The sequence below is a fragment of the Amphiura filiformis genome, chromosome 1 (genome assembly GCF_039555335.1).
Source record: "Amphiura filiformis chromosome 1, Afil_fr2py, whole genome shotgun sequence".
NCBI lineage: Eukaryota > Metazoa > Echinodermata > Ophiuroidea > Amphilepidida > Amphiuridae > Amphiura > Amphiura filiformis.
Genome location: NC_092628.1, coordinates 90,276,629 through 90,293,126, shown reverse-complemented (window position 1 = coordinate 90,293,126; position 16,498 = coordinate 90,276,629). Strand labels below are relative to the sequence as shown.

Genomic DNA, 16,498 nt, shown 5'->3' with positions numbered 1-16,498 from the left:
ATATAAAATATCTTTATTGTTATTCTTATTGTAGTTGCAATGTGGCAACAATGGGGACCATGGAGTGGCTGTAGTGCTACGTGTGGTACTGCTGTAAGGACACGTTATCGGGATTGTGATGACCCAAATCCTCTTGATCTCAATGTCTGCCTAGGATCGGCATCCTCCACTGAATCCTGTTATAGAGAGCCCTGTCCATGTAAGTTGTGATGGAATGGACATCATTATTGAGGTTTTCTTCGATATTTAATTATTAGCTTATTTAATAATATCAATTATCATAAATTAGAATTATTTGTTTCACATGCGTCATTATAAAAGCAGAAAGATTATTATGTTCAGCAGGATAAGTTCTCAACATGGACTGACCTGACCAAGTGACATTATCTTTATATTGCCACATCATTAGGTGTAAAAAATCTCACAAGTTAATTAAAATATAAATTTGTGTATAAAGTATTAATCACAATATGTTGATATTGTTATTATGAAATCGTAGTCCCTGTATGGCGACCGTGGGGGTCATGGAGTACATGTACAGCCACTTGTGGCGGAGGTACACGGCAGCGTACCCGAACCTGCGAAGACACGGATACCAACCCAGACACATCTTGCAGCGGTTCTAGTTTTGATACCGTGACATGCAACACCCTGCAATGCCAAGGTAAGTGTGCAAGTGCAATAGGCAATTTTCCATTGCACTCACGCGGAGCTACCATGGCAACGAAGAAACTTGGACACTTGACCCCAAAACTCACTTGACCCCAAAACAAAAGGTTTAGGATATAAACGAGTTTTGGGGTCAAGTGTCTAAAATCACTAATCCCAAACTTGGGATGCCAGTCTCCAGACGAAGGTCAAAGTTGTGACCAAGGTACCTCTTAATTTTATGTTGAGATCATAAGTTTAAATAATTGATTATGAACTCTACCAACACTGATGACCTTTCATGTTGAATCATACGTTCTTAACTTCAGAGGCAACGTGGACGAGTTGGACATCGTGGGGATCTTGCAGTGAAACATGCGGTAGTGGACTTCGAACACGACAACGTAACTGTCTAAATCCTGTGGCTGGTCAAACCTGTTCTGGATCTCCGACAGACTCGCAACATTGCTATATTCAAGAATGCATTGGTTAGTTGGGATATAAACCTAGTTTAACACAAAGGGTTAAGGATATAAACGTAGTTTAACAAAAGGCACAAGACTTACATTTCGTCGTAGAAGCGATGATGTAACAGGACTAACTACCACAGCAATAGATGAATATCATTTATGAATATATCGCCCTGCACTACAACATTCACGCGGTACATATGCATTGAACCGTAGATGTCAAAGAACACTGGATAAAGACGTGCATCGTAATTCTATAGTATATTCATATATCATGCTGATCATGTAGTATCTTTGAAAAGAGCGGTATTGTATTCGATCTATGATTACAGACTTACACAGGTGATGAGTACAACCTGCTTGTAGTGCAGGACGTTATTCATCTATGGTAGTTTATCCTGTTACATCAAAACTTGCGAATAGACACATTAAAAGATATCTAATTATTTAACCCCTGCATCATATCGTCGTCGAATTGACATACACACCCCTACATACCCTCAAATCCACATACTACACAGCGCCTTCATATGCAGGCACACACCCCGCACTTACACAACACACCCCTAAGAAGTCAATTTTAAAAAGGTTACAATATACTCTTACCATTTATCTGGTGATCCGCACAAAATGACATTTTATGTTTTTTCTTTCTTCTCAACAAACAACGTCTATTGACTTCGTGATAATGATGATGATGATGATGATGATGATGATAAGGTAGTGATGAAAGGAACAAGACATAAATGAACATAATTATTTACAATTTTTACTGTTATCACAGATCCTATATGGCTGAATTGGGGTCCATGGGCTGCATGCAGTGTAACATGTGGCGATGGCACACGTACAAGGGAAAGAATATGTAGCCACTCTGACGTAAATGCTTGTTTCCAACCAGGCAGTATCCTAGGTCCAGTCGAGACTGGAGGATGCAATGACTTCCCCTGCGATGGTAAGACGCATGGGTTTGTTTTTTTGTTTACAGTGTATTTTGTACTTGGATTCAGCGTATTTATGATTGCAAGCTTTGTAACTCTTCCCTAAAAGAAAAGGTGACGGACACATCAACTCCAGGGATGTGCACCGCAGCACCTCTTCAATTTTTTTTTTTTTTCTGTGTGGTGGTAGATATTGATAAGAAAGTAAAATCCTGAAAATTTGAGCTTCATACTCCATTTCGTTTTCCTGTGGCATCAATTTGAAATTTAGGGGGGTCAGCGTAAAAAATGTGTCGCAACGCGAAAGACGATGTTTGGAGGTCCGTAAAATGTATAAAGGGAACCCCTTCTAGCATACCTCTATGGGTATAATAAACACATGGAAAAAATGAATGCTCAACTCCAAGCGGTTTTGGAGATATGGCTTGTCAAAATTTGACCCAGACCCCCACTTTTTATTCTCTCGAGTCGCATCGTTGAATTAGTCACGTTTTAGGACACTCATATTTTGACTTTGCGAAAAAGATATTAAAGTCATAATGTACGATCTTTTTTCAGAATTTACCTTTATTTTTTTCAAAACCGATTTTTTGGCATATTTGTAATACTTAAACATGTTCTAACTTAAATCTATGAGCTAACTGTCAAATTCATCCTATTTGTAGTAAAACGGGACGATTTTCTGTTGGTCCGACATAAAGTCATAATTTTTTTAGATTATGACTTTATGTCGGCCACGATCGCAAACCGTAGTCTCCTACAAAACTAGCTTGGTTACGCTCCCTCCACATGTGGAGGGAGCGTAACCAAACTGGCCGCGTAGGAGACTAACTCTGAGGCGGCACTCGCTGTCCTATAAATCCAAATAGTGCGAGATGTTTCGAGTGATAGAGGTGAAGTTTATGATGTTGTTTCTTTGCAAATTCCCAATGTTTTCGCGTCCAAATGTATTGGGAACTTTCATGATTGCATATTATCATTTTAGAAGAAAAAAAAGAAAAATCTAAAAATTAAAAAAGATCGTACATTAAGGCTTTAAGCTGAAAAGTATTACCTAGGGTGACTTTTACCCAGAGAAGCAGTATCTTGCCTCAGAAACATTGGATCTTATCTACTGAAGAAGTTATGGGTCTCTCAAAACCTCATTTCGTTTCGGTTTTGACAAAAAACCTTGACAAAACGAAACAAGGTTTTGCGAGACCCATAACTTCTTAACCAACCAATGTTTGAGTAATGTTGTTGTTTTATAATCTAAACATGTGTTCATGTTTGGAAACAAACCTCTGAATGTGATTTGCATGTCTTCCAACATTAATTAGTTAGTACAAACTTTCACAGTGAAATAGTAAAATTAGTGTTGGTGACACCATCAGTGTGTACATAGCAACGGTTCTCTATGTCACATAAAGCGCTGTTGCTATTGACAATGTTTTTTAATATTACAGAACCTGTGTGGAGACCGTGGACGGAATGGAGTGAGTGCAGCGCTACGTGTGGCGGTGGATCGCAGTTCCGTGATCGTCAATGCCAAGATCCCTATCCATTTGATACCAATACGTGTGAGGGCGAAGACAGTGAGAGCAGGGCTTGTAGCCAATTCGGATGTCCATGTATGTTCCATAAGGAAAACTCAAATAAATTAGCCCATTATGAAGTCATTAAATCGTTGATTCATCTTGTAGTGTTGAGAGCAATATAAATATGCACTTGGGGTTGCGGGAAATATATGCACTAATATAAGGCCCCAAAATAATTATTTATAGTACTTAAAAAACATTAACTTTTACCAAACGTTGGTGTATTGTTTTATCAGTATCACAATGGCAACGTTGGGGTGACTGGAGCGACTGCAGTGTTGATTGCAATGGCGGTGTGCGACAACGAACAAGAGAGTGTTACAACCCAGGTTACTTAGCACCAGCGTGTCCAGGATCGAGTACCACAGTGGAAACATGTAATCTTGATAGATGCCCAGGTAATTAGCACTTTTTGCAATTGTTTCAAACATTATCTACTTCTCTTTCACATGTAGATATGATTTATTAGTCTTTGTGCATTGTTATTTATGTCCACATTATGCTCTTTTCACAAACAGAATATTGGGATGTATGGGGACCATGGGGTCAATGTAGTACAACATGTGGGCCCGGAACTGAACGACGGGAAAGAAGCTGTGTAGATCCCAACCCAGATGATGGCATAGGATGTCAGACAGATCTAAACGGCTACGATTACTATCAAACAAGGATGTGTAATATTCAAGATTGCGCAGGTGAGTGGTAGAGGATGAATCGGGGAAAGTATGACGATTGTATTCAACTTCAATTGATAGGTGTTCCAGGTTGACATTAATCCTATTCCTAACATTAATCCTAACTGTAACAGAGCAACCCTGGCTATAATCTCGTACACTTTACCCGGGACTTTACCCGATCGACAGCAACACACCCCCCCGATTTACCTCTTTGTTGATTAGATTTTGGTATCATATAATTTTTCTCATTAATACCATCCTGAAATTTGACATTCCAAATCGATGTATTACCGAAGAAATCGTGAACAACCCGTCGCTTTGTGGTAACCACGCAAACGTTGCATTGTGGGTAGGTCCAAGAATTTCACTTGGCACCAATGAAGAGATTAACTCCATATAAAACGCTGTAAATCTTGGTTAGAGCTTGCTGATAATCTAAATTACATTTAGATGTTGGTGTTATTCCTGCTAAAGTGCACACATTCTATAACATGTAAGAGAACAATAGGCTATATATTGAATAAACAGAAGAAACTGCAAAATGAAGTAGTAAATACGGAACACATTGGTTTCGCTGTTTACAATGATCGGGCGTGTACCAACGTATCGGCTTGCTAATTGTGCTAATTATTCACATTTACTCTGATAATGTTCTTGTTGTTTTACATGGATATTATATGAGACAATATTTGATATTTGACATTTTATGGAAGTTTGAGGAAAATCCATATCCATAACCAATAGGGTCCCCCTTTCAAGACAAGAAATAGCGAGATCAGTATTGGAATAATTCAAATAATTCCCAAATAATTGGGATATGGACCTTACCTTACCTATGCAACTCTTCCAATTACAGGTTGGAGTCAGTGGATGGCGTGGACACCTTGTACGGCATCATGTGGCACTGGTATACGACAACGCTTCCGAACTTGCAATAACCCCAACCCATTCATATTCGAGGACTGTCCTGGAGGCAATACAGACACCGATCCTAATCCTTGTAGCGTGGAGCCATGTCCTGGTAAGTGAAAAAAAAATTGCTCGTAATGTGTACCTGAGTTAAACACAACTGACACGTCAATAAGGTGTTATACCGGACTTGTATGTCAAATTAGGGGCACTCGATAATCAACAAACACATGCCTCCAAGTCGCAACCGGTGTCACACCGTTACTTTATAACACACGTTCTCTAGGAATATTTATCAATCTCTATTATTTTAACAGAGTGGAATAATTGGGGATCCTACGGAGACTGTTCTGTGACTTGCGGAGGTGGCACACGTGAACGTATACGCACATGCTATGATCCGGACAGAACTGACGAAGCGACGTGTGTGGGACAACCTATTGGACTGGATCCAGTGCCATGTAACTTAGACCCATGTGAAGGACCAAGTAAGCACAACGCGGATGCTAAAATACTAATCAATGTATTAACTTTTATTCTATTAATGTCCTTGTCACTCCTCATGAATACTTTGCAGGTTCAATTCAAACATTCATATTGCATCTAAACATAAAAGTAGGCATACCAGCTGACAGGCAGGGGGATGCGATGGATCTAAAAGATTCAAGAAGTGTACACAACCATGGAAAATAACCACTTCATTCTGAAATTCAACTTTCATATTGCAATTCAACAACTGCAATTTGGCTCTAAATTTGTTACAATTTTAGTTAATATTGATTTTGTTGACCTAAATCCACCTGCCCAAAATTACTTTCAACCACATTAAAAGGGCATTTCGTGATCCACAGCCTCATCCCCCCACTTTTCTCAAAAAAAGTTGAGATTTTTATATCACTGGAAACCTTTGGCTACATAATGTTTATGTACAAAATATTTCTTGCAGATTAATTCGTTTAGCAAAGATATCGTGAAATTTGAATTTCGTTCTGGTGCACCAGAACGAAATTACAACGTATTGTCTATGGAGCAGTGTAATACACATAATCATGCATAACTCGCTAACGCAATATCGGAATCAACTGAAATTTTGGGAATATGCTTTTTTCGTGGATATGTACTGAAAATTGTCATAAAAAGAGGATGCTAGGATCACGAAATACTCCTTTAAGTTTAAAAAAACAAACATTTTGTACACACACACGGATGAAACCAAAATTGGCACGTTCTTTTTTACAGTTGTTGCTTGGAGTGCCTGGTCTCCATGGACTGGTTGTAGTCGTACATGTGGCATAGGTTTACAGCAACGTGTACGAACCTGCCAAGATCCTGATCGCACTGATGATGTAACATGTATAAATGGTGACCGTGCGGACAGCAGAGTATGCAGTGGCATCGAATGTGTCTGTAAGTAATAGTTGTTTAGAAGGTGAACAAATCCATTCGGGCAGACATTAACAAGTAATAAATTGTAATGATCATGATGATGCGGTGATAGCGATATTAAAAGTAAACTAATTTAGGGACGGCTTCAAAACCCGCCGATTCCGTCCGGTGGAACCGCCGGTCAACCGCCGATCGAGTTTTGAACCCACCCCTTAGCAAAAAGTGAGTTAAAATATCATGATCTGGGGATATTTGTAAGAATGAAGAGCATTTTCTGCTTGTATTGTAGTTGCTTGATTACTTTTTTCCCTTCAATCTCAGTCCCTGAATGGAATGAATGGCAACCATGGACATGTAGCGTAACATGTGGAGGTGGAAAAAGAGCCCGATTCCGTACATGTAATGACCCTTATCCAGAAGATGAAGATGTGTGTCTGGGTTCCAACATTGAACAGGATCCATTCGAGTGTAACACAGATGCCTGTCCAGGTATTATTATTATTATTATTATTATTATTAGTGGTGGTGGTGTTGCAACAATTTGCTCCTTGCGAACTTCTACCATGTGTGATGTGCCCTGAGTAATTTAATTTGATGATTTACCTTTGTTTACAAAGTTACATGAGTGATGACATTTTGGGGGATTCCCCTCTTCAATTTGAGCAAAACAAGTTGAATCATATCTAATTTGGAATATTTGGAAACCCCCTGAGGTTGTAAAGTGAAGATGACATCACGGGATTCCCCTCAGGAAATGATGTCATGTGAAAGGTTAATGTTATAATTAAGGCTTGGGAATTTCCAAGATCACAATTGGCTATTAATATTTGGGATTTCCCACTGCTTGATATATAAGAAAATGTAAACACAATTATTCACAGTTGATAGTGTTGATCTGGGCTAGCAAGCTAATATGCTTACAGTCCAATTCCTTCAAAGAAAGGAAATTGCGAACCAGAATTAATTTAAGTAGTCAATGCACTACTACCTGCCAGTGTTGTCGGAGAAGATCTAGAATACGTGAAAGAACGTACTTCTTCTAAGAAAGGAATATATATTCTTCTGTCGACTCGCTGAAGTCTGGTTCATGCATAGATTATCCAAATATAATGATCTATGGTTTTGATACAACACAGCTGTCAAAATAAGTGGGGACAACTGCATCGCAGTCCTGCTTCCTGAAGATATTGTGTGAAAGGTGGAAGGAGATTTGTGTGAGGATTTTATACGCAAGGATATTTATCAATGCAAGTGTACAAAATTATAGGCCTGTTTCCAGTATCAATTTCATTGGCAAGGTTATCGAGAAGGCTGTGATTCAGCAGGTTAGCAAGCACTTGGAAGAGAATAATCTTGATGAAACTCTCCAGTCAGCGTACAAAAACAAACACAGTACTGAGACCGCATTATTGCAGGTAAAAAATGACATTGATCGGGCACTTGACAATAACCATGCCGCCTTCTTGATCATGCTTGACTTATCTGCTGCCTTTGATACCATTGATCATAACATTCTTTTTGATCGTTTTGAACTTGACTTTGGTATCAAAGGCGCAGCTCTAAATTGGTTCAAATCATATATGACCGGTCGCACATTTCATGTCAGTATACATGGTTCAATATCTGATGTTTATGTTCTGAATTATGGCGTTCCTCAAGGATCGGTCATTGGTCCAAAAGCATTTACCATGTATGCTCAACCTGTCTCCTCAATAATCCGAAATCATGGTATTAGATATCATCTCTACGCAGATGATATTCAATTGTATTTCATATTCAATCCCAGTATTCCAGGTGAAGCAGCTAGTGCTCTGTTCAAGCTGTCATCCTGTGTGGAAGAAATACGTTGCTGGATGACACAAAACAAACTCAAACTCATGATTCCAAAACTGATTTTTTCATAGCTGCATCCCCAAATAACATGCATCGCCTTCTCAACACTACAATTTGCATTGGTAGTACTGTAATAACACCTTCAGCTACAATCAAAAACCTGGGTGTAACATTTGATACAGCAATGAACATGTCATCTCACATAACCTCCTTGTGTAAATCTTTGAATTTCTTCCTCTGGAATATATCCAGAATTCGTCGTTATATCGATCAAGATACTTGTAGCAATGCAATGCGAGCACTTGTTCTCTCCAAATTAGACTACGCTAATGAGCTTCTATCTGGTTGCAGGTCTACCGATATTGCTCGTCTCCAGCGCTTACAGAACAGAGCTGCTCGCATTGTATTCCAAGTCCCTCGCCGCTTATACTCGTCATCCGAGCTTCTTGACTCCCTCCACTGGCTACCCATCGAAAAACGCATCAAGTTCAAAATCCTCTTATACATCTACAAGTCACTGAATGATCTGTCACCAATATACCTGTCTGATTGTTTGACGATCTATATCCCAACCAGAGAGGGTTTACGCTCGGCGTTAGACGCAACTCATCTAGTTGTCCCCAGGAGCAACAGATTAATTGGTGATAGGTCTTTCAGTGTACAGGGACCCAAACTGTGGAACAATATCCCTTTAAACATCAGAGTTTCCCCCACTGTAGATAGTTTCAAGAGTAACCTTAAAACTCACTTGTTCTGATTGTTGCTGTTTTAAGCCTTTTTTCAGGTATTATATGTTTTTGTATATTTTTTTGTATCTTTGTAAAGTGCTTTGATCAGGTTGGAAAAGCGCTATATTAAGTGCTGTTATTATTATTATTATTATTACAAAGGACTTCGCTGATTTTCGCTGATATATACATCAGCCATCCAGAACATTGCAAGAACTCTTTATGATCACCAAGAAGAAGAATGCTGGCTAAGTGAAATAGATAAAGAGTGATTATATTTGATTATTGTGTATGTGCAATTGTTGTCATATATTATACCAATCATAACGTGCTTTCAATTAAAGACTTAGATTTTGTTAGCTTAATCAAACAGTGTATCTGTGTTGTGCATTCGTGTGAGTTCGGGTAAAAGGTGATTTTGGCCTTGAGTCAAGTACGACTCGTAACACATGTCTACCATTAGCAGGGTCAACCGCGACCTGGCATGGAGATTGGACAGATGAAATAATAAATGCATGCCACTTCTCATTCATGTTGCCGTCAGATAAGGCTCTATCCTGGTACTCTAAAGGTACTCTTAGAGTACCATATAGGAAGTGAATAGTAGTACAATGTAGATACATACGGTATAGTCCATCGTTTTAGCAATGTTGGTTTTCCACGTCTTGGTTAACTGTTCACTTTAAACCTGTGGAAGGACAAATCTGCACAAATTGTACTTTGATTAATTTCATTATATAAGAAAACTAACTCTTCTATTATTTAGCTGATTAGTGTGATCTGCAACGTTCTAGGGGCAACGGCAAGGGTCAATATCCAGAACCATAGCCAGGATTTTAGTGTAGGGGGGCAAAAGCAAATGTTCGTCCCTATTTGTCAATTTGTTTCCCATTTTTAAACATTTAACGGACACTTTACTCTTTGTCGACCCCATTTTATCCCTGAAAATATTCTGGGGGCAGTTCCAACCACCCCCCCCCCCGGCTCCCCTGGCTACGCCCCTTGTCAATATCGAAAGATTTTGTATAATTTACGTAAATGTATGTAACTTTTTATTCTAATTGGAGGAATACTGGGCATGCTGTGTGGAAGACCAAGTTTGAGTCATTTTTTCAGAACACACACTATGAAAGAACAAGTTCCTGTTGTCTAATATGAACAGTTGCATAGCACTACCCATAATCACCTTATCAAGGCTGAAAAGGGAGGTGGAGGAGAGAAGGGACCAGGGGAAGGGAAGCTTAAGCTACCTATAAACATTGTGATTATTTACAATAATGCAGAAGTTGGGGGTTGAATGAGAACACACTGAGACCTGTCTACTTGAGAAAGTCATAACAGATGTGTCTTTTGTTGCTTTTATTGACCATTTACTTACATGTTGAATACACAGAGCCATATTGGAATGAATGGGGTTCTTGGTTTGAGTGCAGTGCCAGTTGTGGAGGTGGTACAAGGAACGTAGAAGAATATGCTATGTACCGCCAACCTTGCCACCAAGCTCTTACTGCATTGGAATTGATGTGCAACCGGATGGCGGACCCTGCAACTCACAAGCATGTCCAGGTATGGTAAAAAAGCAGCAGAGCGAAATTAGATTAGATTAATTGGCAAATTGAATTTCTTACATGTCACTTCAAAAAGGTTGCCAACATGGCCTTCGGTTACTTCAACAACATATATGACAGTTATCCTCACAAGTCAATGGGTATTGTGTCATATAATAGGGGAAATGTATTTACAATTGTTTCACAGAGACAGGTGGCAAAGAAAGGGTTTGTTTTAATGTAGATCATGAAGTTATTATTACGACACTTGTTCTTACCTATCATTATTGTAGTTATCATCCCACCTCAATGGAACAACTGGGGTCCATGGGACTATTGCAGTGTTACATGTGGTGGAGGCATACGTGAACGTACCAGAGATTGTAATGATCCAGATCCGTTTGATTTCACCCAATGCCAAGGACCTGCATCAGAACGTGATCCTACATTGTGTAATAGAGACGAATGTCCTCAACGTAAGTACTTCTATTCACAAATAATAATGTCATTTAGAACTTATACCCAAGAAATGAATGAATGAATGAATGAATGAATGAATGAATGAATGAATGAATGAATGAATGAATGTAGGAAGGAAGAAGACAATATCGTTTAAAAGATCTTAAGAACTTTCCATCTGAGATGAAATCCCAGGTTAAATATATTTAATCTTGCCTGGAAAATTTTAGTAAGCCATGTAATTTATTAACTTATTTTATAACTTCATCTACCAAAATACTGATACTTTCTGTTAAATATACAGCACCAGTATGGAATGAATGGCAGCCATGGGGAGGTTGCTCCCTACCTTGCGGTGGTGGTGAACAAGTGCGTATACGTACATGCTATGACGAACAGCCCAACGATGGCAGATTCTGTGCACCAGGCAACTCAATACAAAGCCAGGATTGCAACACACAGGTTTGCGCAGGTGCGTACCAAACGTCTTCTTATATATCCCACAATACCTTTCTGGGACATAGTTCTTTATGCCTTGCGCCTTGTCGCCGTTCGTTAGTATGAACTAACGACTTGCTGCCGCATGCCGTATGACTCATATCAATGAGTACCGTACTTGATATAAAACAGAAACAACCATGAAATAAATGAAACTTGTTGCTTCGGCTAATTAAAGTTTCTTGTGCGTAAAGGCGAATATCTAGAAAACTTTCCAATTTTAGTAACCAAATAGACAACATTATAGTCACTGCAGGGCGGCATACCATTTCAAGATATGGTGAGGGCGTGCATCACTTCACATGAATCTTTTTTACTTCAACATGGTTTTTGAATATTTCGGTAGTTTAAGGACCACTCAATACATGCATACATCATGAGGCTATTTTTAAAATAAACTTTTTCCTGGGAAAATAGTCCATAATAGTACAAAACTGTCCATTTCGACGCCTGGCGGCCGTTCGGCGGGGAAGTTTGTGTCAACGATGTAAATCGCAACCTCTTTTGTTGTATCTCGCACCAGAATCAATGGACGTGTATGTACCGCACGTGAAGGCTACATAAAGTCACATTTTCACAACTCGGCGAACTCGCGGTTGCTTTATTATAATGATTTCTTACCAACAAAGGGATCATATTAAGATACTTTCTGACGTTCAGTATCCTTGATTGTCTTTTCCTTGGTGCAAAACGGACATATTTTAATACATTTGCAGCTGTGTCCAAGCGTTCAATTCATACGTGCAAAATATTCAATACGGCTAGGTAGTATAGGTAAACGATCCGGTTTTGAATGGCGTAATCATTTTAAAAGACGTCACTGAATCGCCACTTCTGAATGTTTTCACCATTTGCGTTCGAAAATCGGCCCGTTCGTGCGTCCTTATAAATTTGTAATAATTTTGATTTAACGTAACTTACATTTTTGCTTAATTATATATTTTATTTTGCAGCGTGGAGTCCTTGGAACACGTGGTCTGCATGTACAGTAGAGTGTGGAGGTGGCGACAGAAGACGTGAACGTAATTGCAATAGTGTTGATTCTGCCTACACTTGCCCAGGAGCGAATTATGACAACACTGATTGCAATCCTGAAGCTTGTCCAAGTAAGCTATCATAATAACCCAGGAATTCACCGTACTTAAAAAATATCAATTTTTAATCAAGTCATCTATAATGTCCATTTGTATTTTGTATAATAATCATTTAATTTATTTTACTACTTATTGCTGTTATATTTTGCAGAGAAGACCAATATTGGCCTCACTGTTGGTCTCATTGCTGCAGCATTGCTTCTGGCTGCTATTGTTGGCGCAATCTGCTTCCTCTTATTCTGCCGAAAAAGACGACCAGCAGTGGTGGTAATTAACATTTTAATAACATCACTAACAAAAATTAGTTTGATGAGTTAGAGTTGGAGTTTATGGGTTAGTTATGAGTTAGAGTTAGCTTTAATTTGAATTTAGAGTTGACATTTCATTTGAATTTAAACAACGCTAACTCTGAACACAACTCGCTATCCATTATTTAATCCGACTGAAACTCTGCTAGAGATCTGACCAATCAGATTGCAAAGAATAATTCAGTTTGGTCAAAAAGAAGCGACTGGATTATAAACCCAACATAGGCCAAAAACCTGCGCAAGCATAGATATCCTCGAAAGTCATATTTAACATTTGATTTTTTGCATGAGTAAGATCGTAGATGTCTGTATTACCCGTTTCATTTTTTTTAATATTTTGGCAATAATCTTTTTTGTGATTATTTCTGGCCCAAAATCCATGAGTCAAAATTAACAGTATTTATATTGCTTTTGGCAGTTATATGTTTACATTATCTTAATAAAAGTAATGCATACTTGCAACCAAATACCTGAAAGCGTAGGAATGACCATGTACAGAACCGAGAAAATACAAGTTAAAGCGAATGAATCCCTTGTGTTGTTTTTGAGAGTAAATATTGCAGGCAGATGAGAGTTATTTATAATTTTACCGGCCATTTTTATACAATAATGTTTTATAATGGATATCAGAATTCGATCATTTGCTGTTCTTAGATTATAAAATATGTAAACAGTACTATTACAGAATACAGATTGGCACTCCTGCGAGCTTTAAACCCTACTCTTTTCGAACCTGACAGCGTGTTATTCTGTATACATGGGACCGACGGCTCAAAGCCCATACAAATTATCGTTTTCTAAACATTTTCTGTGTAGGTTTACAAGGATCCACCTACACCTTTGCCAACACCACCACCATCACCTAGAGTACGACGCGTCGTAGAGGAAGTGGAATTGGTTCCAGAGAAACCAAAAACGCGCTGGGTAGCTAGGAGAGTACCTGGTGTGAGGGCGGTCGTCCGCGAGGAGGAGAAACCGGTTATTCGAGTTGCACGAACTGTAAGACCAGCCCTGTATGTTGACGGCAATTATGACCAACCGCCTAGATATGTTAGAAGTGTAGGGGACAGGGTATTGCTAGACGGGGGTCGGTACCCGTATGAGCAAAGAAAAGTACTAGATGGAATAAGTAATTCCTTCATTTGAAGAATTTAGTCAAGTAGTTATTAGAATTTTAATCGAAACTAAGACGCGACAGGCCTTCAAAATAATTATACAAATGTACAAAAACTCATATTTTATTTTTATAATTCGAATAAAGGCAGTGTTGTTAATGATAAATTTTGATGAGGTATAAAAATTATGCCTGTTTTGCTTGGTAGAGGTTTTAATGAAATGGATTGTACATAAAAACTAAGGTGTTCAATTGTATTTTTTTCAATTTTATATTATTCGTTAACACGATACAGTACTATTATCATTCTCCAGTACTATTTTCAAAATAATTATACTAAATTTTATTTTTGTAACAGATTCCTATAAACAGTACTAAATATACCGTATCAACACTTTTACACAAACAGTATATAACAGTAAACCTGAAGCAATGTATAGGGTATATACTTAATAACGGCAGAAAAAGCGACTTTGTCATACTATTATCTGCTTCATAACACCCTTTAATGCTCTTTATAAATAGTTTTTCACACGTGCATGTTGTAATATTTATTAGTATTACTAGTATAGTATAATTGCAAGAATTCCAATGTGCAATTGCTACAATGATATTTCAAGAACGATGTACCTTTTCTAATTAATGTTGTTTCTTTGTTGTCTTCATTATGGTGATTTATTTAATGGGGGGGGGGGGGTCAACTGTCATGCCTGTGCTACAATTCTCGCTATTCGCAATAAGGGCGCCGCCAGCGGTTTTGCGATGTAATCGTGATGTATCATGGGAAAAGGTCGACATCAAGTCCGCGCAATACGAATATTTACCATGCTATTACATAGGAACACGTGACAATATTTTTTAGTTTGTCAAAATAAAGGTGTTACACGCGAATCGATACTCAATAATACTTAATAATGTGATTTGAAATGTGCACAATTAATTTTTCTCTATCGATTTGCGTGTAATACCGTTATATTGACAAACTAAAAATATTGTCACGTGTTCCTATGTAATAGCATGGTAATATTCGTATTGCGCGGACTTGATGTCGACCTTTTCCCATGATACATCACGATTTTCCCATGATACATCACGATTACATCGCAAACCGCTGGCGGCGCCCTTATTGCGAATAGCGAGAATTCATAAATGAAGATTTGTTGCTGTTGTTGTTGTTTTATTTTATGTATCTATTTATTTTTTTCTGGGTGTTAAATTGTTCCACAATTCAAAAATAAAATTTTTTGTTGGTTTTTAAATTCCCAATGTGTTTTGTTTATTTTTGTATAAAAAGTTTTTTTTAAATTCAAGATCACTTTAGTTGTAAATGTAATTTGGAAATCAATGTCACAATGAAGTAAAGAAAACGGTAAAACAAAAATGATGAATCGGCCTTCTTCTATCCGCACAAGCACAATCATCATTCATACTAGCATATATGGTGAAAGATATTATGAATAGAATCATTACCTGTATAATATTGTATAGTGTAGTTAAAACTTGTGAATATTATAGGCCTAATTATAAACATGGTCAAAACGATACAGCGTTAAAATGTCAGAAATGCACTTTCTCTATGACAAATAAAACACAAAATTATATAAATTAACATCTTTAACAATATTTTAAATCAGCATACTTCAATATTATCGATTATATTGTTATTCTGAATTCCATTTTCCTAGTTTTTAAACAGGAAATTATTTAAATTATTGGAAAATAAACATAATGTAATAAATTATAATTTATGTGAAAAATAGAGGTTATGGTAATATTGATTTGATATACAATGAATAATTGGACCTGTTAAACATGAAATATATTTTAGGCGTGTATAAGAAGTAAAATTTACATAACGTACCGTGAGGATTTGATAAAAAATATAATTACCCGATTCAAAATAGGATATTAGCTTATAGTCATGGTAGTATAGTGCTTGTGGTGAATGTGATTGAAATATAAATATTTAAAACGGTTAGTGTTGTTTGAGTGTCATAATTTAGTGTGAAATTCCTTTATTATTCATCATTATCATCGGCTGCCCATCGTAGTCGGTGAATGCACATTTTGTCGAAGTTGGTTCCTCTCCATCCTTCATGGTTATATACCCCTTTCGCTTTCGCCCCATTGTTTTCCCAGCATCATGGATCTTCTTCCAACATCAGATTAGGTTATACCATCAATCAGTGGCATACTATATACTGGGCCCATTGAAGGGGAGGGGGGGGGCAAAATATCCAAATGTCCCGCTGACCCGTTACTCAGGAAGATGCGAATGACCACAATTTTTGGTCAATTCTGTCCCGGTA

General features: G+C 37.9%; 2 protein-coding genes across 2 annotated transcripts in view; both read left to right on the top strand.

The window, feature by feature from the left end:
* The window catches only part of LOC140168659 (uncharacterized), a 60,249-nt gene extending 59,611 nt beyond the window's left edge, over window positions 1-638 (top strand). The window contains exons 32-33 of the mRNA XM_072192076.1: window positions 35-199; window positions 500-638. Coding sequence (XP_072048177.1) covers window positions 35-74 — 40 coding nt within the window. The 3' untranslated portion in view covers window positions 75-199; window positions 500-638. The remainder of the gene's footprint in view (window positions 1-34; window positions 200-499) is intronic.
* Window positions 639-949: 311 nt separating this feature from the next.
* On the top strand, window positions 950-16,167 carry LOC140168650 (A disintegrin and metalloproteinase with thrombospondin motifs adt-1-like). The gene is made up of 16 exons (XM_072192066.1): window positions 950-1,136; window positions 1,903-2,073; window positions 3,505-3,633; window positions 3,873-4,034; window positions 4,155-4,331; window positions 5,170-5,334; window positions 5,540-5,710; window positions 6,462-6,629; window positions 6,930-7,097; window positions 10,598-10,735; window positions 11,010-11,192; window positions 11,480-11,647; window positions 12,627-12,779; window positions 12,919-13,034; window positions 13,892-14,901; window positions 15,345-16,167. Exons 1-15 carry the CDS (start codon window positions 950-952, stop codon window positions 14,219-14,221), a joined length of 2,586 nt encoding a protein of 861 aa, XP_072048167.1. The 3' UTR covers window positions 14,222-14,901; window positions 15,345-16,167.
* Window positions 16,168-16,498: the final 331 nt, after the last annotated feature.

Excerpts from the sequence above, each read along its gene's own strand:
- LOC140168650 (XM_072192066.1), top strand. The coding sequence starts at position 950 with ATGTTGAATCATACGTTCTTAACTTCAGAGGCAACGTGGACGAGTTGG. Across the intron at positions 4,332-5,169 it reads TAATATTCAAGATTGCGCAG|GTTGGAGTCAGTGGATGGCG; the intron begins GTGAGTGGTAGA and ends TTCCAATTACAG. Across the intron at positions 10,736-11,009 it reads CAACTCACAAGCATGTCCAG|TTATCATCCCACCTCAATGG; the intron begins GTATGGTAAAAA and ends TCATTATTGTAG.